Consider the following 27,826-nt stretch of genomic DNA (forward strand, 5'->3'; position numbering starts at 1 on the left):
CTGGTGGCCCCAATTGTCTCCTCTTCTTCTCCGCGTCGGTGTTGGCCGCACATTAGCTGTAGGCAAACTTCTCCTCGTCTCTGCAATCGAGCCTTGCAACGCCCTTTCCTTCTCATCCTCCCTCCTGCTCCTCCGATTCTGTCGTCTTGTTCCGTGTAGGTTATAAAAAGCTGCGCCCGTCGACCAGCTATCCTTTTTTTCGGGGGCCTTGTTCAGTCTTGTTTCTGGAGTGTTCTCGATCGGCTCGTCGCAGTGACGGTATTGGATACGAAAGCGTATAGAGTAACGTCGCGACCAGGTATAACGTCCTTTCCTACACCGTTATCAGTCTTCTTCGAGGAGCTACCAGTTGAAAAGCAGTGAAGATGATCGCCCTGAGAACTCTACTTGTCGTCGGTGAGTTGACAACTTGCAGCATGACGGGTAGATGTATTTCGTTTACGCCTAAGCGGCTGCGATTACGATCACTCGTTTTAGGCCTAACCTTGAGCGACGGCTTTCTTCCCTATGTGAGGCAAATGAGGAAAAAAGGTCATGTTCCTGGTAATATTTCATTGATTTTTATGCTTGCACGCTCCGAATAGTGACGAAATCGCATGTGCGCCAGATTAGAACAAGTTCGTAGGCTTTTCTGGCAGCGGGGAGATATTAAGGCAAGCAGGTGAGGGCTAACGAAGGCTGATACTAGCGATATTGCCACGTGTTACTTGGCGTTGTTGTTTAAATATGTCAATTGCAGTTCTCCGCTTCTGAGCCGTACATAGTAAACGAGTAAATGATATCCTGTAAAAAAACACGGACTCTTAGCCGCGGACAACATGCCTTTTAACTAACGTACGATAAGGAGAAAAAAAACAAACTAACAAGCGTCGGGACTGCGCTCATTGCTGTATTATGTGCTCATCAATAAGCAGGTCATTAAAATAAGAGCTCATGGCTGCGTTGAGTAATATCCCAAACAGGGGTATACGCTGCTCTGTCATCACCATTATCATCATCATCATCTGTCTGACTACGACCACTGCAGGGCAAAGGCCTCTTCGATGTGTCTCCAATTAACTTTGTCCTTTTCAAGTTGCGGCCACCGTATCCCCGCGAACTTGTTTATCTCATCCGCCCACCTAACTTTCTGGCGCCCCGTGCTGCGCTTGCCTTCTCTTGGAATCCACTCCGTTACCATTAAGGATCAGTGGTTATCTTGCTTTCGCATCACAAAGATACAACTTACAAAGATACAAAGTATAATGATACAGTTAATGTCCTGCAAGCACGGACCGCTCAATAGGTTGGCAGAGACCAGCTCAGCAAGAAATAGAAATGAAGACAGAGAAAATCTTAGTAACATATGGGGACCCATGGTAGCGAGAGGGAAGAAAGATACGAAGACAAGTTCTCGTGTCGAAACGTCCGCTCGCGGACTGAGGCTCCCCCTCAACCCTCGTTCACTTTGTCTTTTGTTCCTTTGTTATTGTTTTAGCAACTGATTGTCAGTAATAGCCGATTAAATACTGGCTCCAGCGAAGCATGTTTTCCACGCATCAGGTACTGGAGACTAGTTATGGGAACTAACGAAGGCTTTTGAAAGCACTAGACGCAGTATGCCATGGGTATACTTCCAGGCCCAAGGACGCATTGTTCTCTAGGCCAGCTTTATTCTGCGGCTTGCTTCAACAGAGCCGTAAGTTTACCTTGAGAAAGCTACCACGCCGACAAATATATACGAAATTCTGTTGATCAGTGTATGTTGCAAAACCGTCTATTCAGTTGCATATGCGCGTTGTTCAGAGTTGTTAGGTTTAAATTGTGTTTCATATATTTGCGTTCGCTTAGGCACGGGCCGTCGATTTTACGGCCTCTGTACAGGTGTGCAATGTTTTTTTTTGCCTTCCCAATCTTCCGGTGTAGAGAGGTTACAATGAAAAAAATGTTTACGGACAGCCGACACCGCATAAAATGAAGTGCTTCAAAAATGAACTCTTTCGTGTGAACACATGCCGCTTCAGGACGCCTAAAATTCTCCGTAAGAAGTATGTCTGGGCGAGTTTCTGGTTTACACTAACAACGCCGCATTGGAGGCACGGGCAAGGAAACAGCAAGGACGGTGCATTGACCTCAAACGAAATTTTATTGGGTCAACCATAAGATATTTATGAATGAGTGGGCAGAACGTAAAAAAAACAACTAAGGGAATTCGTAAACTACAAATGAAGCAGCGGTGCTCACACATGTACAATATTTGTGACCGCTTGTAAACTTGTTTATTATTATTCTTTTTGTCAATCCTTTAAAATTGTCTACAAATGTGCATTTGAGCGCTGAATAGCAGTTGCAAGTGCAGCTTTCTTGCAAATCACTTTTAATTGTGAGGCAACTGTGGAATATTCTAAGGTGCTGTTAAGAACACGATGGTAATGGTGAATCTGCCGACATGCCGACAAAACTGGGACATCGCCTTGACAAAAATTGCTCTGTAGTTCTAGAACAGCACCTACAAAGAGAGGGCACTCACTGCTCCCGCTTTTATTTCTACTTTCGAGATGCGTTTACCTCCCTTACCTCTGGAATTGGAACCACTTTTGGGTCGGCTGTTTGCTAAACTAAGTAAGCAAATCAAGAAGGCTTTCTAGGAGCGCAGGAATAAAAATGGCGGAGGCGGCATTTAGAGTCCCGAATGCGTGTTGACGACATCTTAACGAAAATCAGGAGTGGGGTGCTTTCAGCAAGGTAGGTAGCGAGCGATGCCGATGATTTGCTCAGGTAAAAGAGTGGCCACCAAGAGAGGGAAGCATGCCCGCGGATAACATGGGGTTAGATTTGTGGCCGAAATAAGGAACCTTGCTGAGATATCGATATGGCGGTTCATGGCTGACTGGACATCATCGGACAACACATTTGTTGTGAAATTGACTTAAGCTGACATTCTGAGAATAATCACGGCGAGGAACTTGACGTATATGCTTGAAAGCGAAAACAGCTAGCAGTACACTATGCTCAACATTCTTGCACAATAACTTTGAATACCAGAAGCTTGTAAGGTACTGCTGAATAAATACTGAACGTGGTGGTCTATTATTCCGATATGTAGAAAAATCATTCTTTTTAGCAGCGCTTCCATCGAACGCATCGAGCAGCTAAGACTGCCATAGGAAACCAGTGGGGAGCGCTTTTGACGGTAGCAAAAAAATTCAAGCCTGCCGACGGTAGGTCTGCGGATCTATTGATCATTATAGTGAAATATTACAATATATGAAAAAACTGCGCTCATAAACTCTTTATCGTTCAAAAATACTTTTGTCTAGAAGCTTTGGCTATGAAGGGTTTGGTTTGGTTGATTGGAGTTTAACGTCCCGAAGCAACTCAAGCTATGAGGGACGCCGTAGCGAAGGGCTCCGGAAATTTCGACCACCTGGGTGTCTTTAACGTGCACTGACATCGCACAGCGCCCAGGCCTCTGGAATTTCGCCTTCATCGAAATTCGGTCGCCGCGGCCGGGATCGAACCCGCGTCTTTCGGGTCAGCAGCCGAGCGCCGTAACAACTGAGCCACCACGGCGGGGGGTATGAAAGGAGACTTGCAGGTTGACCAATACAGAATTCTGGCTGGCTATGCTTCACAGGAGGATTAAAGAAGTGCTGGAAATAAGGAGAAAAGAGGGAAGAAGGAATAATCCAGATCGAAGGCGCAAGGGATGAGTGCCGTTTTCAAAGTTTGATGAAGTCATATAAATTGCGATGTCGTGAAGGATGCGCTGCGCCTAAGTGGTGGAGACTGACGTTAAGAGCCCGATTATTGTTCACAAGCTGTGGGCGCGCAGTATGATGTCCTATTTTCAATTTTTAAAGCATCTTAAACATGTATATTATAAAGAATATAACAAGTATTTTAGAAGTGATGTCGTTCTGCTGGTGACCGCAGCGAGGGTCAGTTACAGACAAATGCCTCCGAAAGTTTTTTTCTGGCGACTGCAAGCATGCCAGCTGACTTTGGATTGACGCCTATGCATATGATATTTTTTGCGTGTGAAATAGCCAAGTGGATGAAATAATCAATCTTTGAGAGGCGAAAAATTTCGCATTGGTCAGCTGTTTACACTTAATAGCTTTTAAAGGAAGGTATTCAATTGCAATTTTCACTTCTGATCATCATTAATTACAAATATTGCTGCAGCGGTTCGTACCACTATAATTGCTTTCATATCGAAAGGGCTAATTTGTGCCATGGGAAAAGGTTTGCCATTGAGATAAGAATTGAACGCAGACCTAAAGTGCCGATTTTGCAGGGCACTGAAGCATAGGTAAATGAAACAAAAAAAAATGAAAGAGACAGTTGAACGTAGTTCATTGATCACCATAGGGACAAGGGACACGTTATACACACTCAGCTAAAGGGTTTTCATCAGAGCTCCGGTTACGGACAGCACTTGGGGAAAAAGATCCGCAAAGACTCCTGTGAACTCGCTATCTTACCAAGGTCTGTCCTAGGTCCAAGGCAAAAGTCTTCGACGAGGGTCCGCCGTTTTCAAGAGCGTCGGAGAGCTATGCAGCTAGTGTGGTTAGTCGGCATGCAAGTTGAATAATTTGGCATAATTATTGCCTAAGTTGGCATAATTTATTTCTCCACTGCATCCTGTCGTTATTCCAACAAACAGGTTACGAACTTTGTTATGACGCTGAAGCCGTTTTTGATTCACACATTTGCCAATTTAGGTCCCATAGTTCGCACGCGCAACACGCGTACAACGCGCAAGTACTACTACAACGCGCAAGAAAAAACGAAAGGGTTAATTGCTAAAGCTCTACTTTATGATAAATAACGTCGATAACGTCTGAAGATTTATTTTCTTGGGTGTTTTGTAGTAATCCATTAATTGCCAGCCTCTGGTGACTATCAAGTGTGCGTGCATTAATTTTGAATATTGTGTTTTCTGCGAGTTTTTTGTTGTTGTTGTTCTATCGCTGCCTGCTTTGTAGGGAGGCTGCGGGCTTCAGTCAAGTCGCTTGTTGTCAAGCGGCTTTTATCCGCTGTCTCCCCCATCACTGATGGAAATAAACAAGTTATTATTATTAAACGTTTTCCTTTGCATTCAAACTACAATGCGTAATTTTATAACTTGTGATATCATTTCTACATGAAATGCACTAAATCGCTCCAGCTCAGACAGTAGCGAAGCAATGGAACGGAATAACACAGTCGCACCAGTGTGGGTTTCCCGAATTTCATTCTTCGTATTGGGCCTTCTCACGTTGTCCTCGATTTCTGTCACCAACTGCCACCTCTTCTTTCCCGGGTCGGCGTGCAGCAGGAAGTCCAATGCGGAAGAAAGCTTAGACACCGATCGCCTTGCAATTACGAGTGGTCTGACTGTACGCTTCATTGCACCTACCACTTCGTCGCGTTCTTCTTACAACGGTTTGCGCTTTCAGGACGCTTCGGTGCCCCCGTGCGGGTACAAATCGAAGCGCGCGGCCGAAGGAGGTTATTTACCCTGAAGTGCTGGGTGCGGTCCCTGTTCCCGTTATTTGCTTGCTGCCTCTATTTTTCTTTTCTTAACGCTGCCGGTAGGTATAGCGCTATAATTGCGTTTCGCCGTTCTTTCTGTTTGACCTGCTCTAACATGGCAGGTGCCTCACATAGTCGTAAAGACGTTTAACGCATTGAATCTCATCAAATCTTTCATATTGGCAGTCCGGCTCACGCTGGCGAAATATTTCGCAGCGCAATTAGGAATTGAGACTTAAAAAGGAGCGCGTATACAGTGCGATAGAAGGCGCTAGATGGGAATGCCTTTCTTTCTTTTTTTCGTTCTAATAATGTTCGACAGACAACCTAAATGCCCGCAGCGTCAGCTATGTCATACAATAACCGAATTATTTATCGCCACAGTTTGCTGTATAATTAGCCGTAAAATAATCGTAAATTTCCTGCTAAGTCTTTCATTTTCCTGAAAACTTAGGACTAATCGTGATTCCATTTTCCTTTTAGGAAGAATGTGTGCCCAAAACTTTCCAGAAAAAGAAAAATATGTTCCGAATAGAACGTAACTACTGTTGATGACTACGCAGATCGGTCTACACGCGAAGGATGTACGACATTGGTGCTACAGTGACAGCGTCGCTGATAGACGCCATGTCTTTATAGTCGGTTACAACTCAAGAGCGAATCGACAGGAGCCCCTCTAAGGATGACCTTTAGACAATGGCTTCAACAGGTTTTTCTGACGCCGCGGTTATTCTGCTTAAGCCATGGTTCATCCCCTTTCATCTGCTATCTTCTACGATGCCACGGTTGTAGGTCTGAGGTGATTAACCCCGATACCATGGCAATCGCTCAGTGTCATTCACTGGAGGGCCTCCATTGAGGATCATCTGCCGATTCGATCTTCAGTTGGATCCGGTCGTAGTGTTTCTGTCTGGCTTAATAGTTTTAGCCGCGGATACAATATGGCACCAAATGACAGTCTGAGAATTTTTGGTCGATGTCTTTAATTTTCTATTTTCATCTAATTCATTCCTCCGAGTGCTTTCATATAAAAAAAGGAAAGGCAAAGTCATTCTGTGCAAAGATCTTTAATTAAACTACCCGTTCATTAAAATACCTCAGGCGACTTCAGGAAGACGCAAGCGGCTTAGGTTTTCGTGACGAACAGTCTGTGGTGCAAGATTTAATGAGCAATTTTGGTATTTCTGTGGCATGTAAGAAACCACGAACCATAGTAAACCAGCCGCACCAGAGTTGCGAGCGAACGCAAATCACTCAGTAGCCGCCGCGATGGCTGACTGGTTATGGCGCTCGGCTGCTGACCCAAAAGAAGCGGGTTCGATCCCGGCCGCAGCGGTCGCATTTCGATGGAGGCGAAACGGCAGAGGCCGTGTACTGTACGATGTCAAAGTACGTTAAAGAACCCCAGGTGGTATAAAATTACCGGAGTCCTCCACTACAGCCTCCCTCATGGCCTGAGTTGCTTTGGGACGTTAAACCTCATAAAACAAAATCACAACGAAGAAATCCACTCAGTGAAGACGATGCGCTTTGAGCAGAAACGAAGAGATCAAGGCAACACTCAGCCATCATATATACTTCTCAGCTTGGCTCAAAGATGGCGCCACAGGAGCGCTGTGCCCTCGCGATCTCTGACGCCTTCTTTCTCCTGCGCTTCACGGCGATTTCTTTGGGCATTTGCGGCTGCAAGTCTGCCGTGGGCTTTCGTTATTAATACCGATTGTTAACATCGTATCCTACCAGCTTTCTTCTCATCGAATTATCAGGTGATGAAAGGTTAATTACTACTGGCGTTTACTATCGACGCCAAATTTGTGCGCGTTACAGCGATTCGCTGCGGTGACAGCGAAGCCGACACCTTTGTTGAGATTGCAGCAGACATGGTTTCAATGATTCCGAGTAAAGAATCTCGTGCCAACAAGTGGTATTGCTTCACTCCCTTGTATGTTGGGCAAAATTCCAGGAAGGAAAATTTGTTGACGCCGAGTATTACCCTCTTATCAAGCGCCGTCGGGTCCTGTGCAAAAGAGAATGCCGAGCGCCTATCAGCCAATGATGTGCGCAGGTGGTCCCCTAATAAACACGCTCCTTTATTTGCACCTTACCCAGCTTCTCGAGCGGCTGATTGATGAATGTGTTGTTAAATAAGCGTGTCATTCGACCGTTAGACAGGCGTGTCACGCTACCGAACAAAACTTCTTCTGGTCGAATGTTAAGGGGAATCCCCCAAGGTGGAGCAGAATTTTTAATGAGGGATTAATTACTCATTGGCATCCACCCAAGCCCAGCTATACGGTTGCAAAGACTGCTGGTGTCGCAAACGTTTTCTTCTTTAGCTGCGAAGTTTCTGAGAAAGCTGTATAGCTTTCGTTTGTAGCCGTATGGCTGCGCTTGTGTGGATGCTATTGGGTAATTACACCCATATTACAAAGCTTCCTGTGTACATACTGGAGAATTCTCTTTTGCAGCTATCATTCGCATCAAGTTGAAACACGTGCCCAGCACCAAAAAGCAATTTCAGTCCAGTCCTGCACAAATGAGTTTTCCGCTTAAGAAAGTTTGGAACTCAGCAATCGAAACAAATTTCTTAAAAAGAACACAAGCATAGACAACAGCCCAGTAACATGGAAGGCAAGACGCATGTCACATATTATTCACTACATATACGTAATTGTTACTGTCAAGAAGTACATTGATGCGCAGGTCAAGATATAAGCTAAAATCAAGTCGCACCAAGTTCGTAAGTTTCAGTTGATGCACCGCGGGTTAACACTCGTGGAAAATATTGCTCGCATCTAAATATTGAATTAGAAAGTGCATTGCACGTCTTTATTGGGCACTTGTCCAAGTTTTTGACTTCTCGTCACGGATAGTGCTCATTTCATCAAAGCTTTCAGAACATCACACAGAATTTTCCGATGCATAGTATGCTTTCGGCGAGAGGGGCAATTTATGCTTGAAATACAACGAGAAGGTGTTCAGTGTCTCGCTTTCAAGGTCTTTCAAGGTTACCGCAAGTTTGTCCTATGCTGCATAAAAAGTTTTCGCGTCAGAGCTGCGCCTAGGCGTAACTTATGCATAATCGTTTCAGCGCAGCGGTTGGCATTGAGAGCAATGCAAAATTGAATGTTCGGTACGGCGTGAGGTAATGTTGAGTTCTCCCCAATATTTCAAAACATGTGCTTCGGGTGATCGCGGCAGAGTTGCGCGCTCTGCGGACCACCGTGTCCTAGAGAAATTATGCATGTATTATTACTTCATCACCTCGTTATCAACTGGGCGCTTAACGCTGAGCGGAAAGAGATGTTTCTTGACATATTTAATCTGACGCTTCGTGCTTACAACAGAGGCTCTACTGAATATGTATATGTTCGTATAGATGGGCGTATGATAATGGTAATGCACGTATTGCGTTTACCCCTTTCCCAACTAGAAACTTCACGCGTGGCAGTGGGCCACCGCACATGCGAGCCTAAACCATTCCCTGAGCGAAGGCCAGAAGCAGGCTTTCACTGACAGCAGGCTCTCACTAGCAAACAGCCACCACCTGAAGCTAAAGCATCGATTAATACCAACGCCATCGCGTGCCCTATAACTCAATACATATTCATAGCGCATGCAGGATACTCTCGTTACTGCTTTCAATTATCCATCGCTCATTCAAATCAGGTAACGACTGGATGGCTGGAGAGAATCAAAAAGGCATGTGTGGGTGGCGATAGAAGGAGAAACGCGAACGCTATGCATGAGGAAAAGAGATGGAGAGTCAAGCGTACGACAAGCACTAAGCGACGAAAAATGTGGTCGGAAAGATAAGCGAAATACTGAACGGCTGCGCGGTAGTCCCCGACAACGTCATGTGACCCTCTTTATACATGACCGTGACGCTGTTCGACGAATCGAGCCGATGCGGTGGCCGTTTAGCACATTTTGTTGCTACCCCGCAGGCGACTCAAGTTGGGGATTAGCCCTCAAACCTCCTCAAAATATATACAAAAAACGGAAGCTGAAAGGGAAAGCGTAAGCTCTCTGTCACGCGCGCACAACGGAACACCACAGATGTACATGCGGCAGTATAATAATGTTATTACGACCTCGTCCGTCCTTGACTGTAGGCCCGACGCCAGCGCAGGTGATTCCCCGTCGATGGGTCGACGTGCCGGCAGGCTACCTTTATCTCACTTTTTCTGAGCGTGGTTTGTAAATGCACCCGCCTGGACCTCTTCGAAGAAAGCGTTGACCTTCCTTTCGCCAAGGAAATGAAAGCCCCAACATTGGCATCGTTCGTGTTACGTAACTTATGGCATCTCTTTCGGGGCCGCGGAAGTCGAGGAGGGGTGCACGTAGGCCAGGGGCCTTGTTCGGTGAATCGCGATACACGTCGGCATTCCCGAAGCGAGCAATTATATACAAGGCGTGCCATCTACAGGAGGTCATCATTTCCCCTTCACCACGGACGCATTCCGCAAGGAAAGAGAAAGTGAAGCCAGCCACTACGTTCTTCAGATTGGTGATAAAAATGTAGGCCGTCCTAGATGCCTGTGGTGACCCCTTGACAACAATCAGATGCTGAAAGAGGTATGGTTGCTCAAGAATCAGTAATCCCAGGAACGCCAATGGCATATTTTACTTGGCTGACTGCAGTGACAAAAAATATCTCGTTCTTGGGCACAGATGCAACGAATTTTTGTTTCACGCATTTTGCAGTTAGTCTGCATTAAAATTTCGCTTCCGACAACTTTTACATGATTACAGTTGCTTTTTTTTACAAGGGCAAGGTTAGCAGCACTGGCGAGGTATCTTGAAAACTGTGGGAAGTCTTAATTTCCGCCAATGTAACCTTCAACACACTGGCTATAGCGACTATAGCGTGGGTGACTATAGCGTGGGTTTGTGACATAAATCGATGGCATGCTCAGTAGCACACAGCACCAAGGGCACAGGGAGGCTGCAGGGAAGCTAAATCTATTGAATCACAGCTCAGGTATTCTTTTGAGCACCGTAAGGCTCATACTGCATCGAGAAGCCAGATCCGGCTATGCCTTGCCTATTGAAGGCCACCATGATGAATCACCGATTAGCCCTCACCAAGATGCTAACTGAAGGTCACACTTTGCGTGACAATTTGTCAACCCAGTGTCAATGCCCGTTTCTTCGTTCTGTTAAAACCAATCTCCTCTCAGGTCGAGACGTGCTGTGCAAGCATCGACACCAACTTGTTCAGCGCCTTTTTCTCTTTCATTGTTAATTTTTAAGCTCTGTTTCGCAAGCATTAGCAGTAGTTTCTTAGCCGCATGCAATGAAATAGAGAAAGCTGGGCAACATTTTGGTGAACGCTTCGTCTTATTACAGTCCCTTCTTTCTGAACGAAGAAAAAGTACCCCACGGAACAATGGTATTTATGTTGTCGAATGCAGAATGCTGTAATTGTGCGCAGGCTGTGACGCAAACTGCTCAAACACGTGCACATGTACACACAAAGACAAAAGTACAAAAAGGCTTGTACACTTGCAGTCCTACACACACGGAAAACAGGAACATACTATCAAGGAAGCGCCCACAACACAAAACTAGAAACATTAGCGTCTGCTCCCATCGTCGTCACGTGTGAGGAAAGTTCGTTAATGTGAAACAGAGGCATGAAAACATCTGTTTTCCGTTCTTTCCGGCTTCCCAGTTCGCCGATGCTGGAGCAGGTTGCAATTGGAGGGCAACGGTTGCCACATGCATTGGTTTTTTAAGCATGAATGCTTTTAGTTCTCATCTGTGAACTATCCTAAGATAGCCTGCACCTTTCAGTAACGCACTTCACGCTTACGTCTAGTCTCGGTGGCGCGATGCACTACAATTTTTACGCGCATGTGTGGGTATGTGCGTGCGTGCTTGGGCTATATAAACCCCTGCTTCGCACTGCCATAATCTCGAACAGATCCATTATTACATGACATATCACTGCTCATATACCATTAAGCAAAGGAATTTCAGCAACATATCCGCTATTCAATTTATAATAACCACACATCAGTTACAGTGACGAGCGGTAGATAAGGGCCTAAATATCCACCTCAAATCACTTGAATTCTTCAAGGGCCACCGTAAACGGGTCTTTTAAGCTAGGACGCCTTTATTAGGACGTTCTTGCGTGCTAGAGGTTGAAACTGTTCAAAAGACCAGGACATAGGCAACGAGGACGTGATGTTTTGTGTGTTCCTCGTTGCCTATGTCCTCCTATTTTGCGCAGTTCTAACCCTTCCGGGATGCCTTTATCCAGGGCCCTATCTAGTCAGCGATGAGGATGACTCTCTTTCAGACAAATTATACCATAAGTAAACTGTGCAAAGGTATAAGGAAACTAAAGGCACAGGAGTTCAAGGTATCAACGTCATGGAAGAGGAGATGTATTGCAAAAGGGTACTGTCTTGAAGTAGTCGGTACATGTTCATCAGGTAAAGGCACAGCGCGACTGAGACAGGACGTGTGTCTGTCTACTTCTTTCGTCCTAAGTTTCGCTGTGCCTTTACATGAAGGGAGAGGATCTGTTACGCTCAAGAAAGAAGTAAACCTCTGACACACGCACAGGAAGGATAGTTACTCCGCAAATGTGATATGCGATATGATTCGCGGTCCCGAACAACTGGATCGCGAAACGACATGACAAGTTGGCAACATCAATGCTGTAGATCATACAACGCAGTCCTTCTAACAAAAGCTTTGAATTTTCATTTGCTACGTCGCTGTCTGATACCCACATTGCGCAACTAAGCACCTTCCAACCTGCAGTTAAACTGAGTGGAGACACGCTTCCATCGCAGTAGTCACAGCCATAAATGATAGTATTGAGCTACGTGGAAGACATTCAAAAGCCGACCCATTCATGTCCGCAAAATGAGTTTCACCTATACTTCAACAGCCACGGCTTCGAGACCATAGTGCCGATATGCGATGAGATGCGCTTCCGATAATGGCTAGCAGTGACTTAGGAAGCAGGGTGACAATGTGCTTGCCTTTCGTGTTCTCGAAATGGGTGTGCACCCCAGAAATTCTGTCGCTTTTGTAATACGAATTGGTTAGGAATCAATTTTTACGTATAAAACTGATACTGTAAGCAGTGTACACAGCGTGGTGACAAAGTAAGTAATAAGTCATACCCTCTGGTTTTCCGAGGAGCAAAAAAATCACAGAACATCGTCGTTTGCGTGTCAAGCGGCACTACAAACGCATCCGCCGTGGCCGAAACTAGATATATAGGCTTTACAGAACGCATTCTTGACTAATGAAGCAGTGCCTCTCCCACATTTTTGTCACAGTGCACAACCCAATACATTAGCTTGCTCTGCAATAGCACGCACACTGTATTGCTCAGATGTCTTTAGGGCCCATGGCTTACATTTTTGGGCTATATGGAGAAGACCTTGAGGCACCCATAGAAATGAAAAGTCACTGAAAGGTCAGGGTGAGGGTGCTCTTACTCTACAGAGATTCAGTGCTTCAGGGGTTCCATAGAGGCTCAACTCAGAAGCAAAAGGCTTGGCTTGAAGATTTTTGATCGAAAGTGTATTCTGTCTTACAGGCGTCTTAACCAATTTGTGAAACGTGCTTGCTGGAGTTGTCTGGGTTCGAAATCCAAAGGAGGTTACTGAAATGTGAAACCAGGCTAACAACAGCTTCACTTCAACGTCATCCTCGGGAAATTGAAATGAGGATCGAGGTTCTTGACTGTTCCACTTAATCCTGTAAAGTGCACATTGCAAGACAACGCGTCTTTAGTTCCTTCAGGCTTTAAAATTTCTTTTCTTGATTCATTTTGCGCTCTCCGATTTGCAGCCGGCATCTGTGACGTCACGGGTGATGGTTAGCAAGCAGTGTATGCGGCCGGCCTCGCGTTCAAAAAGTAGAATGCGAAGGAATAAAACGGGGTTATACTTGCTCATTTATCAGTGTTTCTTTATAATTTTTGAATAACGTTAACATTTCTCATAAGTGCTGTGTTCTCAGTGTTGTGTAATGTGTATTCAGTGTGTTGTTCTGTCTTGTTTTGTTGCGTTTGATGTCGTCAGCAGTAGTTATTTCTTGTAATATATGAAAAGAAGCATTCGGCGCCACTGTCAGGCGCCATCTCCTTCCCCGGCCATGTCAATAAAAAGTAAATTATGAAAAAAATCCATAAAAAACAAGGTCACACAGACTTGATTTAAAAGGGCACTACGTGGTGAATGTGCACTCGAAACAATGTATCTTGATCCTACCCTCTTTACCAGGATTGTCTTCCATCGCCATGGCTGGGCCAACCACAAAGCCTCCCCCTGGTTGCACAACCGAGAGCTTCGAGAAGTGTGGCACCGACCTCATCATCTTCGCCGGTGGACCAGTCATACCCACCAACAAGGAGCAGCTACTCACCTCTTGCCCGTGAGTTTCGCGCGCCGTCCACTGCGAGCGCGAATTGGTTCAGGGAGCGCCTCCAAATCTTTTCTTGAACCACCCAAAATTCTTGCATTTCAGCTACGAGAGGCATACGGTGTTAGCAAAAGAGTCAGACTAGAGACTATCTCGAAAAGAAAGAAAAAAGCTACTTCTATGCAAAATTATCATCTTGAAAAAATCGGGGCGAACCTATCAACAACGAATCGCTGGCGGACCCATTAGAATCACCGCTTGACCACTTCTATTCGGGTTCATCTCGCATCATAGCCCCTGCTTGCCTACTCCTGGTGTAATAAAAGGAGGGTAGCAGGAAATTCTTGGTCGCAGACCGCGGTAAACAGAATTCTGCACACATTTGCCGTAGGGCGAACCATCGCCTCCAGACACTTAGGCATTGACGTCTTTAAGGGTGAAGGCAGAAGAAAGGGTGTATCTATCCCGGACGGCTGCTTCTTTAGTCGACAAAGTGCTTTTCTCTTATGTATCAAACTTCACAGATGAAAATAAAAGCTGGACTGATGACTGAGAAGAGGATTAATGAAATGCGGACTTTATGGCTATTTCCACTAGCCGGTTTGCAGCTGAGCCTCGAATAGCAAGCGTAAGAACGGGTGAATTCCGAAAGACGCGGCCGAGTCGCGATGAAAAAGAAAGCAACGAATGTGCTCAGGTAGGAAACCTGGCGGAGCTCTCATACCTTACCGGTTCCAGCCTTGCACCCGACAGCCGGACGGCAAATTTTTGTTCCCAGCAGAATTTTTTTATGAAACAGAGCACTCGCATCCTGCAACTAACTCTTGAAATCGAAATTGAGAGGAACACAGAAAAAAACAAACAACATTTAATAGGCACGTACACACCAAGGGCTTCCGACAAGCGCCACATTTTTCCTGGCATTCCAGCCAACGACAACCAGAACTCAATCACGCGAAGGTAGAGGTCCCCCGTATATGTACGCATACCTCTTCGAATAAGCCATTGAATTTCGGACGATTGTGAAGAACTTACGAAATATACTTGTAATGAACATCTCGGGAGGCAGGCATGCGTTGTGATTCCCCCTTTTACTGCTCTTTTAACTACTTGACTGCTGACAGAGATTAACAATGCGAGAAAATATTTATTCCTTACGACGATGTCATAAGCAATCAAGCGCAGAGTTACACGGCCATGTTTAAAAAAAAACGGAGAATAGAGGAAAACTGTGAGTGCTCAGTATGGAAGTGGCGGCACAAAACTCTTGCAATTTGGAAACTTCGCGCCAACTTTTTTAATGAAGGGAGAGCGCTACGAAACCATTTGTCTTGAACCGAGCAGTGAAACCCACCAATACAACCTCGTTCGATAAATCGCATCGGCATTTTTAGCCATGGAGCAATAAAAAATATTCCAGATCGACGAAGGCAGCCACGATTACGTAGTGACCGGATAGCCAACAATGAAGCGGAAGCGTTCAAAAGAAAGGGGAATGAAGTATTAAAGTGCACTGTTTGGGATTTCCACTAAGGAGTTTTGTTTTTCTGCCTCGACTAAGGCCCGCTTCATGGATCAGTATCTGCCATAAAACTAATGAGAACGTTCAAAGTTCCGAGAGCGTTCGCTTGCTCTATATAATTAATAACTTTTGTGCAGCATACGAGATGCCTGTAGACATCCTGGCATTGGTATATCAGAAGCATCTGCTGTCCTACGTGGCATGATGCGTGCGATATGACATGGCGACAGCCACCTACCAAGATGTAAAGCTAAGCACGCACGATACCTCACATGTCATCTGTTGTAGAGCAGTAACCTAAGACTGGATGCTATAAGCTGTGCGAGAAACTGATTGAGGGGTCGTTTAGATGACGCAGGTGCAGGTTGTGCAGAATAGGTGCTTGTGCTCGCAAAGGTGGATGATAAAGGATCTTACACAACGGGGGATGGACTGATCCCTCAGCCCACTGCATGGCTGCATGCAAGCTTGGCATGTCTCCCACCGGAGACGATAAACCAAGTTTAAGACTTCCATCGACACTGATGTACCTTCTTTGTCAAAAGTAACCAGGCTGCATGGTTTGCTTCTAGCTTGTATAGTGGAGCCCTTGTGACTCTCCTAAAGACCAAAAGTTGCTGGAAGGTAAGAAGACCCCCAGTCCTTACCTTTAACGACCATTTCAGCTTCAGGGAAGCTGTAAGGGCTCCACTGTACGAGCTAGAATCAAATCATGTAGCCTGGTTACTTTTGACAAAGACTGTACATCTACGCTCCTGTCAGCGTTTTCCATGCAGAAAGGTATAAGAAAGTGAACTCGAACTGAACTACTTCTTGCCCTTTTTTTTTTGCGGCAGGAAGGAGAAGGCGTCAGAGAAGTGCGCCCGCTCGTATTCTACCAAGTGTCTGGCCCGTTTCCCTCGAGGCATGGTCATGCTGCTGCTCGACGGCATCCGTAACGAGGTCAACGCCAAGTGCAACACCAGCAGCCCTAGCGGACAGGGTGAGTACCACACTTTCTCGCCAAAACGGCAGGAGCATCGTTTAAATTTGCGAAGGGTAGACAACTGACAACCTCTTGGGAACATTGCCCCTGACAGAAGAGGATGACATTAAAACTTAGTCGAGAAAAGTTCACAGCATTCGATAGGCTTTGATTTTTTGCCTTGCTCGCCGTGGAACTGTGAATTTTTAAAATGTTATCTTAACCTTGATGAACATTCTCGCTGGCAATTGCAACCAGTACTGCGTAGAGCTTTACCTAGCGTTTCTTCCCTCTCGTTGTAACATCAAATCTTAAGTCACGAAGCAAATTTAGTTTCAGCAAACTGAGCCGATGCTAGTTCATTCTGTGCACTGCTCTCAGTGTTTATTGCTTGCCCCCTTCCAGCATTCGTTGCAGTCCCTTGTGACGTCATGGCACCTGTGAAAGGATGGCTAGCATGTAATATATATGCAAAGTTCTACTAGAAAGGCATTCCTAACCAATGGCATAAGCACAAGCTAATGAACAAGAGACAATGTCTTCACGAACTGAGGCCTCACCCTTATTTTTCAAATAGGTAGTGCAAGGGCAGTTGCTTAGTATTGTCTACATTCCCGTCTATTCATTAAAATATTAAATATATCTAATCAGATATACATCATGCACAAAATAATCGTTCGTGTTGAATATAAAGCGCACTCTCTGTAACTGCACCAAATGCCCGAACGAAAATGCCAGTCATGAAAAAAAAAAGCCGGACAAGAATAATGATCACTGATACCTTGCCTGAGACGATATGACGGGTAAATTAGCGATTAGTTCGGCTGCAAAAAGAAACACATTGAGTGGCGAAGCGTACAGTCATTGGGCCGCTTCCTGTCCAACGCTTTTTCATTGCAGTTACAAGACAAAGATGAATTTAAATATTTGTGACAGGAGCAAAAGAAAAAGTTTTAAGCCACTTAGAAGAAATTGAACACGCAATATTTTGCCTGTCAGGAGGTGCCGCACGTAAATACGATCCCTGCCCATAGAACGCATGCCAACTCGGATGTAACCACAATAGCCGCTTTGGTGTGCTTATGTGTCTTGTGATGACCATACAGTCTCCAGGCTGCAGAAGGCCAAAACGGCGCCTATAACCCTAAATTTTAAGAAATGCGCCCGTAAAAGTACGAAACAAAAACTTCCAGCACCTGTCACCAGTCATAGGTCTTGTTTTTATGAGCCACTTTAAAAAATAAAACTGGCCCAATGGCGTCCTAAGCTCACAATCGGCTCTGTAAACACCCTGCACCTTCGCCACTGTCAAGAAGCTTCAATAGATTTCTGTTGCAACGCAGATCAACTGGAACCGTGGCTCACTAAAGTGGCTCTTGCACTTTTTGAGAGGGGCTGTGCCTTGTTTTCAATGGTGCATTAAAAGGGCGTTTACTTAGTGTTCTTTCTTTCCCTCGCAGAGTACCTCAAGAATGCACCTTGTCTGAATACCAATGGCGCCCGTCTGCACCAGTGCATGCGAAACTTGACCCTGGTGCTGGACCAGAGCGTAGAGGCACCACAGAAGAGCCGCCTGGCACTCTCTTGCTGGTAACGTCGCATTCTACTTTTTAAAGCATGACGGCAAAGAACACTTGTCTACCGTGTGGAGATATTAAAACTACCCCTTCCAATTGAGCCTTGATCTCCAATAAGAAAGTCCCCAATTCGTTCTGTTAGCCTCTACGAGTTCCGCTTGACGCATCCAGGATGAACTTTGCTACAAAATGACTTCAACTTGAGATGACAACAGATAAGAAGGAATAAGATGTCAAAGGACATTTATCTTCATCAACGACTACAGAATTCATCGTTCAAAGAAAGAAGAGCTTAGTGCAGAGTCTGTTTTGAAATCTCTCGCTCGTCATGCAATGTATTAGGTGTTGCGAGAAACAAGCGGCTGAAAAGACGACGCTGAAAGGCACAAATGTGTGTCGGAGTCAGTTATGGGGAAGGCAGCGCGCAGAGTAGCGCAATCTCACCTAGGTACGAAATACTGCTATGCATTCCTTAACAATCACATCTCCCGGTGAACAGCGATAAGACACGAAACAAGGTCATTTTGTATCGGCCGCGTAACCCCGGTGGCTTCCCACCTGTTATGAAACTGAGGTGGCTTCCATTGCTCATTCCGTAATATTTTGTTTCTCCCTAGACATAAAAGACTTCAATAATTTGAGTTAGTACATGTTTCAGTTGCATACCTCATGGCACTGCATTCAATCCAGAACGATCCGATTCAGTGTTATATAAAGATTGAGCACACGTTTAGCACCGGTAAGCGAAACTTCGTACATCTCCTAAATGCAGCTCTGCACCCACAATTTTCGAAATACATGAAATAAATCCGTGCAACAACGCTACTGTTTTGTTCTTCAAAGTTCTTGAGAATTCTTACTACAATCTGGTGGAGTATTTGGTGATGCTAATGGTGCATTGTAGAGAGCGCCTTTTAGAGTGCTTAACTTCTCGCTGTTGTCTGGCTACTAAATGATTATACTGGAATTTGACAGTACTCCTTCGGTGCATATATGACTAGTTTTCAACAGACCAATGCTATCGCTAGTGCATATGAGAAGCGGCATTCGCTGGTACTGAGAACTTGCTCTAATGGGAGAGAATCGTCGCACTCATGTGATCGCTTTTCTTAATACGAAACGTCACCCTATTCACGTTTCCTGACATACTTTGTCTTACATTTTTTTCTTTCTTCGCAGCTCCTTCAACACTTACAGGACATGCATGATTGATTCTGTGAAAGGAGCGTGTGGAAGTGCTACCACGGGATACGTGGACAAGCTGATCACCGGATACGCTGGTGAGTAGAACACGATGACTCCTGTCTTTTGCATTGTTACTTAGGCATAATGGCCTTGTCATATACATAAAGTCTCGAAGTCCAGGCTTTGTGATTCTTCTGCCTTCACTTAAATGGTCATGCCATCTCACTGTTCTCACCTAATGCAGCGACCTGTGTAGTTAGCACTGATATGACAGCGCCTTCCGTCGTCCCTTTGTAAATGTCTGTGGTTGCGTGTTTGGATGTGGTTGCCGAATGTCCTTTCGGCCGACGAGAGTGGGTATTGGGTTAGGCAACTGCTGTCAATTTTTTCAACGCACGGTCAATGATAGCACCGACCTTCCGGTCCCGGTTTTACACCTCACAGGTTGAGGTATCTCTCCGCTTGAACGCACAAGGCAGCTTACCAGGGCCCGCACGAAGAACGTGTCCGTCTACCAAGGCACCCGAGGGTGAAAAAGCGCTCCGGGCTGAGCGATCACATCACGGACTGAAGCACGTGCTTTTGGCTTACGGGTATTCCGGCACGCAACCCTCCCTGCGAGGCTCAGCCGGGGCGCTACCCTCTCTATCACTGAAGGCCACGGTAGAAGGCTACCGTGAAATTGAAGTAACCCTCACGCCGCGAGAACACTACGAACGAGGTGTTTAAAACCAAGAAGTCATGCCAGTTTTCCTTAACAACTCAATTCTCAAGACTGCCAGACAGCCAGCCAAGCGAGCGGTAACAAGCCAGCTACACAGCTAGCCAGAAAGCCGCACCCAGTTTGGCACTGCTATCTTGGGGTGTTCTGATTCGGGCGCTATTGACCCAGACGGCACGCTTCGTCTAGCAAGGGGTGCTCTGGCCGAGTCGGCTAGCGCAAGCGCAATCGCGACTGTCGATCCACTTTCACCTTGAAAACAAGAGCAAGAGCGCACGTGGCAATCTCCCTCCTCTGCACGCGACCCACATTAACCGCTCCGACCTGTGCGAAGCTCCGATCACTGCGCCGTTGAGTCCGTTTTTCACTACCGCGCCAGAGACGTCCAGGAAGTGTCCCGGGCGGGACTTCTGCCAAAGCCATGAAAGGTATCATTCTTAAAGGACGTGGTCAGGCCTGCGAGTTACGAGGTGCTGGAGAGGGAAGTCTGTAACGCGCCGACCTACATACATGCAAGTGGGCCTCTCCTAAGCCGACCGCCAACGGCCGTAGCTATTATGCAGTCTTGCGCACCCCCTCCCTCCTTCCCACCCGGCCTTCCTTAGTGATGCCAACGGCCAGCCGATTAGATTAGTTGCCCTTGACCGAGTCGCAGCATTCATTCGGTCGTTATTAGCATCGCACGAAGCCTGTAAGCGGCTGTACGGACCAAGATCTTCCAGAGGATCTCGGCTTCTGGCTCACGGCGTCTTGCAGCGTGAGAATCAGGGTGATAACAGGACTTATGCGGAGTGCGCGGTGGGTTCATTCTGAGTGCTGGTCTTTGCGTATGGCCCTACTGGCCGTAAGCTTGCAAAAAGTACACAAGCAATGCCCTTCTCGACACCTGTGTGTCGACCCACTTAACGTGATCGAGATGCGCGGCAGTGTAGTAGCGACTGGTTTGCATAAGCGCAATCGGCAGCTGCACTGCAGACGCCGAGAGATTATCTTCCCTTTAGGAACCGAGCGAGGCGCCGGTTTTCGCGAGATAAGTTCTTGCTTTCTGGCCAAATCGTGCAGCGCTTTACTAGGGACAGACGGGTTTCACTCGTTTCGAGCCGAGCTACTTTTTACGAACTTTTAACGCCAAGAAAATGCAGAAAAGCAGTCCGTAGATGGAAAGAGCCCTTTTCTGGGTACAAGAGTAGTTGGCGCGTGTTCGGTCAGTGATGGCGCGCTGGAGGCTTACCTGCTGGTTGGACGCTCTCTTTTTGCACAGGTAAACTGAACTTTGTTCATTGTAAGTTAGTCGCGCTCACGGTCGGTGTGTGTTTCTCATTAAAATTACTTTCCTGGGTTCTGTAAAGATATAGTGGCTGATTGAAAAATATGGACCACGCTTCAGCGTTCAGTGTCTTCTGTCGCGCTGCATAGCGGGAATGAAATGTTTGCTGCTTTTGTGTACAAGAGCAAAAGTAAACGCTACTTGCATATGCATCAAGCATCAATGACGGTTCGCTAGGTAACGCGTCAGAAGTCTTTGACCGCCGAAGCGTGGTCTATACTTTTGTCCGCGACTGTACTTTTCTTCGACACGCTGCTTAACTATACTGGTGTGCCGACTTGTTTCCTGAAAGGCCTAATGAAAGGAATCCCGTTCTTCTTTGAAACCTTGGACCAGCGTAAAAACGAAGACATAGGAGTAGAAGAAGCGGACAAGAAACACGCTGGACATCAACTAGTTCTTAACTGTGGAAAGAGAGGCGCATAAGAAACGCAACGTGGAGCGGTTACAGATAAAAGGCAACGTGAGTAGGTGGCTAGTGAACGTGCACACCGCGCTAACAGTTATCCAAATAGGTTATTTGTATGAATGATAATACGAGGAAAGGAGCATTGATGGAGTTACCCTCGCTTTTTCATTCAGAGCACTTCCAAAATGTACCTACTTAGCTTCGTGCTTCGCTTTCCACAGACCATTGTGGGGTAGAATTTGGTTTATGTTTTCGACACTTTTGCTATGTTTCCACTGCATTACAAAACAAGGTGATAACTGTATCAGCGTTCCTTGTGTGGTACTGTGGCCTCAATCGAGGCTGCAGGATCTAGAAAAAAACGCCAAAACTGCGAACTTCAGACTTCAACATTGCAATTATTCAGTTTATAAGAATATCTGTGGAAAGATTTTATATTTCTCCTGTGTAAAATTCAAGCCATTTAGCCCCCTGAGTGGTTTCTTTCTTTCTAGTTGAGCTTTAGTACATAATTCGTGCGTGGTATAGCTACAAATGGTGGAAGGAAAGCAATTAATTTTGTCTTTTTATAGCTGGGCTGATACAAATTTCAGCCAGTGCTTATTGCAGGACCATTGCTCTTCTGCTCTTCTGGTCTTCCTGGCTAGCGCGTGCGAATCAACGGGCGCTAGCTACCATGCAAAGCATGCCGCCAGATTTGATATGGGAAGTAGTGCGGACCTAATGCGAAGAAACAAAAAAATCAAGCGAGAATAGAGCTGCTGTCATCTTCTACGCAAGCTTGGCAGTATGCACAAGCCTTTGGCTTTTAATACGTTGACATGTATTGAGCTTTATGACTCAATGAGGCAGTGGGCTCAACGCTGCTATGAATGAGCCAGAACCCTTCAGCTGTACCCTCCACGCGCTCATCCGGTCAAGAGTTGTTTTGTATACACTTGTAGTGCTGAGGTATGACTTCTTTATATATGCGATCCAATTGAAGATGGTGCATTCATATAAACATCTAGAATGACATCTTTTCCCAAGAGGACACCATTTCTGAATGGGATATTAATTTCTTCCACTGGAGCACTAATCTCTGTATTGAGCCGTACAGACACGAGGGTGTCTGTTAACGACACCAATGGCACATTGCAGTTCACAGTGAAAAGCTTGCGCCATAAAATTTCTAGTTGTTTGCCAAGGCTGTGTCAATGAGATCCACAGTCTAATAGGGCGGCAAGCGGGGTCTAGTTAACCGGTTTCGGTAGAGCAGTGTACAAAACAAGCAGGCTCCTGGGGAAGACGAAATTCCAAACTTTCTTTCGAATTTTACATCACTCAATTCCATCGCATCATAGAAAAGAGTTACAAACCTGCTGGAGAAGCTCACGGAGTTCCTCTCCTACTTTCGTTCACTCAACGTTTTCGCGAAATGTTCTTCCGAAGCTTTTTCGCCTTTCCAGAGTATGATGCCCCTTGCATTGCTAGAGTAGTTATTCCTTTAGTGAAAACATGATGCCAAAAAAGAACATTTGATAATTTTTATTGTCTTGCTACATGTTCATATTCGTGCATACGAAGCACAAAAATGTTTGCAACTCTAGGCAGGTCGTCTGAATACATTTGCATAGTTTCAGCTTTCCCGTACTAATATTGATGTAGTTTCACTCTCGTTAGTTCCATATCTTGATATCCGATGCAAACGTAGCTATCTGCCCAACTTTCGGCTTTTATGAGTACCAAGCGATGGATGTTACCATTAACAAATGACACAGGAATACTGAGCCTATGTCACATATTGACATTTGGCTGCAATACAGCACACGTGAAGGTAATGGTAAGTAACTTTTTATTCTCAGTGTAACATATGCCGGAATGAAGGCCAAGGGGAACCACAGCGGCAGTGAGAGTCACAAATACACAGTCTTTTCATCTAAAAAGGCTCAAGTAAAAAGATCAGGCTGACTCTTTACAAAAATTGGGTACCTAAGGAATTGACGCGCCAGTTTATCCTTTTATAGCCCCGGTGATCAAAGTCACAAACGGGAGAAAGTGGCTGAGATTGTTTATTAGCCTCAAGGATTTCTTTATTTCCTTTTTTTTTCGAGTGTCTCGGGAAGTTCCACAAGAAAAACGCTTAGCTTTGCAAGATCAGCTACCAAAAGTTCCCCGAATGACAGGGCCAGGTGGAGTGCTAAGACATCAGACTAGGTATGAATTCCTTTCAAACATCTTGTGCCGAGGGTCAATCAGATCAGAATTACGTAAGTCGCAACCTTATATCACATCAACAGATGTCACGGAGGCGATAAAATTTTCATAGTGCTCTCGGCGTCACCTTTAGGAAGCCAGTCTTGACATTGAACCTATGTTTGAAAAGCTCTGAAGGAATAACATGCCGTAGGCGTAGCGCAACTGTCATTAGAGGCGGCCCTTCTGCTCATAGGTGACTGTCGTTCAAAAGCCATCATGAAAAGTCACATTAAACCGCCATACCTCCCGCCGGCTGCCTTCGAAACAGACATTTAAAAGGTCCGAACGTAATGCATTAAGTGTTTCATAATAGCTTTTATTTGTTTCTTCAAAGCAGCACAAGCTTCCGGCATTTGTCTATGCGCATGCCAAGTTTGTGCGGCGCCTTTTCAGTGCCATGAGCAAATCGTGACGTTTTCTAATAGTGCTCAGTAAGCTTTCTCCATGCTGTATAAAAAGGCCGTATATGATATAAACTGTAGTGAAGAACTAGTAGTCGGAACAAGAGACTAACTTGACAAAGGGCCAGTTTCATAACCTGCAAAGTTTACCGTCAGAATTAAACTCAACAGAATGCAATGCCACTCACTCCATCAACAGAGTAACCGTACGAGACAGTTGGTGTGGACCAAACATAATGTAACCAGCATCGAAAACGCGAAGACAAGAACAAGTACACAGGACGGCACTGTCTTGTATACTACTTTTTTTTTACCTCAAATGCCCCAGTTGGGGTATTACATGAGGGGTGGGCTTATTACAGGCTTTACGTTATTCTTTCGATGAATGACTTGAAGCGGTCTGGATGAATGTGGCGAACTGCTTCGGCAGGAAGGCGATTCCTATCCTTTGCTGTCTGAACGAAAAAAGCATTCAGATGCGCAGTGGTATGTGCTGATGGTGGGTAGACTGCTTTGCCGTGGTTAAGGCGGTGAGAGGCTCGATGTGCAGGGACGATGACACAGCTACCAAGTGATGAGTGGTAAAAGTTGTGAAAAAGGCATAGTCTGGCTATTTTACGACGCGAATGGAGGGATGGAAGATTAGATTGCAACTTCGTATTAGTGACACTTGAATGATAGGAGTAGTTCGAATGAATGAATCTTGCTGCACGATTTTGAATGGATTCGAGGGCGAGAGAAAGATTTGACTGATGAGGGTCCCAAACTGCACATGCGTACTCCAATTTGGGACGGACGAGTGTTATTTAGGTAAGCTGTTTTATAGAAGGAGGTGCTAGTCGCAGGTTACGACGTTAAAAACCGAGCACGCGGTTGGCGTCTTTAGTAATGTTAGAAATGTGGGACGCCCAGTTCAGGGAATTAGAAATGGTGACACCAAGGTATTTATAAGATTCAACAGCAGAAATTACGGTTCCCGTTTTCTGGAAAACAGCTTTCGGTAATTTGCAAGGCAAAAGCGCTCTCTAAGGATGGGACATTGATATGTACTATAATAAAAAAAAATTAAACATGAACGAGACCAATCCGCTAGAAACAGCACAACGAGAATACCGTATATGAAGGATACTGATTACTAACGCATTCGTTTATAACCTCAATGAAGCGAAGGCAGCTGCGGGTAAATATTAATGATCCCCTCGTCTGTTTCGCCTCCAGCAGCTGTTAATGTTATGTCCCATAAGCGCTAAAGCTACCCTGCCCGCGTATCATTCGCTTCTGACCATACATCATTTGAAACAACTCCGAGAGTTTTCGCCTTTCTACTAAGCGAAGAAGTGATAGCGCTCTCCCTACTGCGCCCATCCCCCTCCCTCATTGCCTTTTATGACTGAGAGTAACCATCCCAGTTCATATATGGAGTATGCCCACTTAGAGGACCTCCATTCACGGGGAAGTTCTCTAGAGTGCCGGCTGCAAAACATACGCTGCACAATATTAAGTTAGTACTCACTCAGCATCTATCCATGCGCAGCCATAGGGCTACAAAGGAAAAGTATGCAGCTTGCACAGAAACTTCGAAGGTGAAGAAGAGTTCGACCTATTCCGAGTTTCGGATCCGGGACCATCGCCTGTCCGGGGCAGCCACCCTACCAACTGATCTAATCAAGACGAGATAGTAGTGCGGGATCGAGTTGATCAACAACTCAAGTGGGATCAGTGTTAGTGAAATGTTTGAGGGAATCTCTCCAAGGTGGTGAAGATTTGTAATAAGAGAATAATTACTCATTAGCATACATTCTGACCGGCATGACGTAATTCACATGGGCCAACAGATAACCGTGGGGCCTTTTCGTCTACTGCACAACCAATCGCTCTCAAATGTTTTTTTTTTCGTTTGCGGCTATATTGGGAGTGCGGGGAATCCCCTTATGGCACTGGGGGCACATTGACCTATCGAAAGGAGATCACCAGCCGTGTTCCCACAGTGTCGGACGTAAACATCGCTCGCCTCCGAAGCCTTTAAAGCGGTCACAGGGACAGCAACCGGTGACGAAGTTTTGTCCTTGAACTGTTTATCCACATACGACAGGTGGCATCGTGAAGGGGGCCCTCAGTATGTGAACTTTGTGCGCATGCTTACTTTCCTTTGATGCACTTTCTCCGCGTCGACACTTTTCTACGTATCTCTAGAACGATCGCTCCCGGGCTTAGCGGCATAGTGCGCACGTGTGGTCGCTTACGTGGGAAGGGATATCGGGGTTCCCAATCTTTCACCGATAGAGTGCACTGGCTGCTTGTGAACTGAGACGTGTATCGCACAAAATCGTGCTGAAGAGCAGCTACTGCGTACCTGTCAACACTTGCGCCTATTTGTTTTCGGCTTTGCACGGACGCTTTATCCTGTCTGAGAGTAACAATGACGCAGCTATTAGCTTTCAGTGTCATAACTAACGACGCCAAACTTTAGTTTAACGTAAGGAACAAAACAAGGACAAGGTTCGGAAAGAAATAACAGAAGCAGGACATAATGGGACAGTTTATTTCTTTTTCATTATTTTAATGTGTTTTTTATTTTTTCTTCTTGTTTGTTAACTTAACCAAGTGGCATCCTGCATGCTTGCCTCGTTTTTTTTGTTCAGTCTTCCAACGCTTACTTTTTACTTGTGTGACTTTGTTTCCTTTCCTTCTCACACAAGGAGAGAAGGAGTAGCCTACTCCTCTGATAAAAGCGAAACTTCCTTCACTTTCTTAGCCCGCATCTTAACAAGGGGAGGCGATAAAGGAAGAGACTAGTGCTTATAATTCTGCATAGTGCGATCTGCCTCTGACAGCATCATTCTCACCTTCCCATCGCAGGCGACCTTCTTGACACCGTTTGCGCCAACTACAAGACTGGCTCTGACGCTTGCAAAACCCTTCCACCTCTGCCAAAGTCGACCAAGACGGGCAGGTCAACGTCCTTGCTCTCGCCACTGGCCAGGATTGTGACCAGCCTCAACGGATGAACCACTTGTATTTTAGGGACTCAAGACGTGATGTCTTGAGACCGGCCGGGCGATACCGGAGGTTGTACGCCATTGTGGAAACACACCGACAGAGCGCGTCTATTTTTTATTCAAAGAGACGAGCGGCACGTCTTCCGTTGAAAGGAAATATGTCTCAGGAACGTGTCTGAGTTGGTCAAGCCCGAGCAGGAGCTTTAGATAAGCCTAGGCAATCAGATTTTATTGTTCTAAGCGGTTTTATTTCATGAACAAAATATAGTCCGTTGAGTGCCAGCCAACAGGCAGGTACAGCCTTTGTCAAAAGTATAGAGACCAGTGGAGGGGTTGCTTCTAAGCCTTGCAGTCTGGCTTTTGTAGCATCTAACCAGCAGAGAGGGGAGGACCAAATATCTTCTAGCCTTCAAGAGATTTGAAACGCTGGGTACGTATAGCGAGCCAGACGACGCGACTTAGAAGCAAACTCCCCTGGACTCCAAACTTTTGACCAGGGTTGTTCATAACCTACCGAAAAAAAAAAGCGATTGGTGTCGTATTTTGTAAGAGCTGCTTTTCTGAACCATACAACTACGCTTCTGCCA

The 27,826-nt window shown here is 45.7% G+C and overlaps 1 protein-coding gene across 1 annotated transcript; it reads left to right on the plus strand.

Annotated features, from left to right (window-relative positions):
* On the plus strand, window positions 1-27,826 carry LOC149331936 (uncharacterized). Its single transcript, XM_089556946.1, has 6 exons — window positions 1-396; window positions 13,758-13,908; window positions 16,255-16,400; window positions 17,843-17,972; window positions 19,139-19,239; window positions 27,100-27,826. Exons 1-6 carry the CDS (start codon window positions 366-368, stop codon window positions 27,246-27,248), a joined length of 708 nt encoding a protein of 235 aa, XP_089413072.1. The 5' UTR covers window positions 1-365; the 3' UTR covers window positions 27,249-27,826.

The sequence above is a fragment of the Amblyomma mixtum genome, chromosome 8 (genome assembly GCF_055824585.1).
Source record: "Amblyomma mixtum isolate Tamu chromosome 8, ASM5582458v1, whole genome shotgun sequence".
NCBI classification, from domain to species: domain Eukaryota; kingdom Metazoa; phylum Arthropoda; class Arachnida; order Ixodida; family Ixodidae; genus Amblyomma; species Amblyomma mixtum.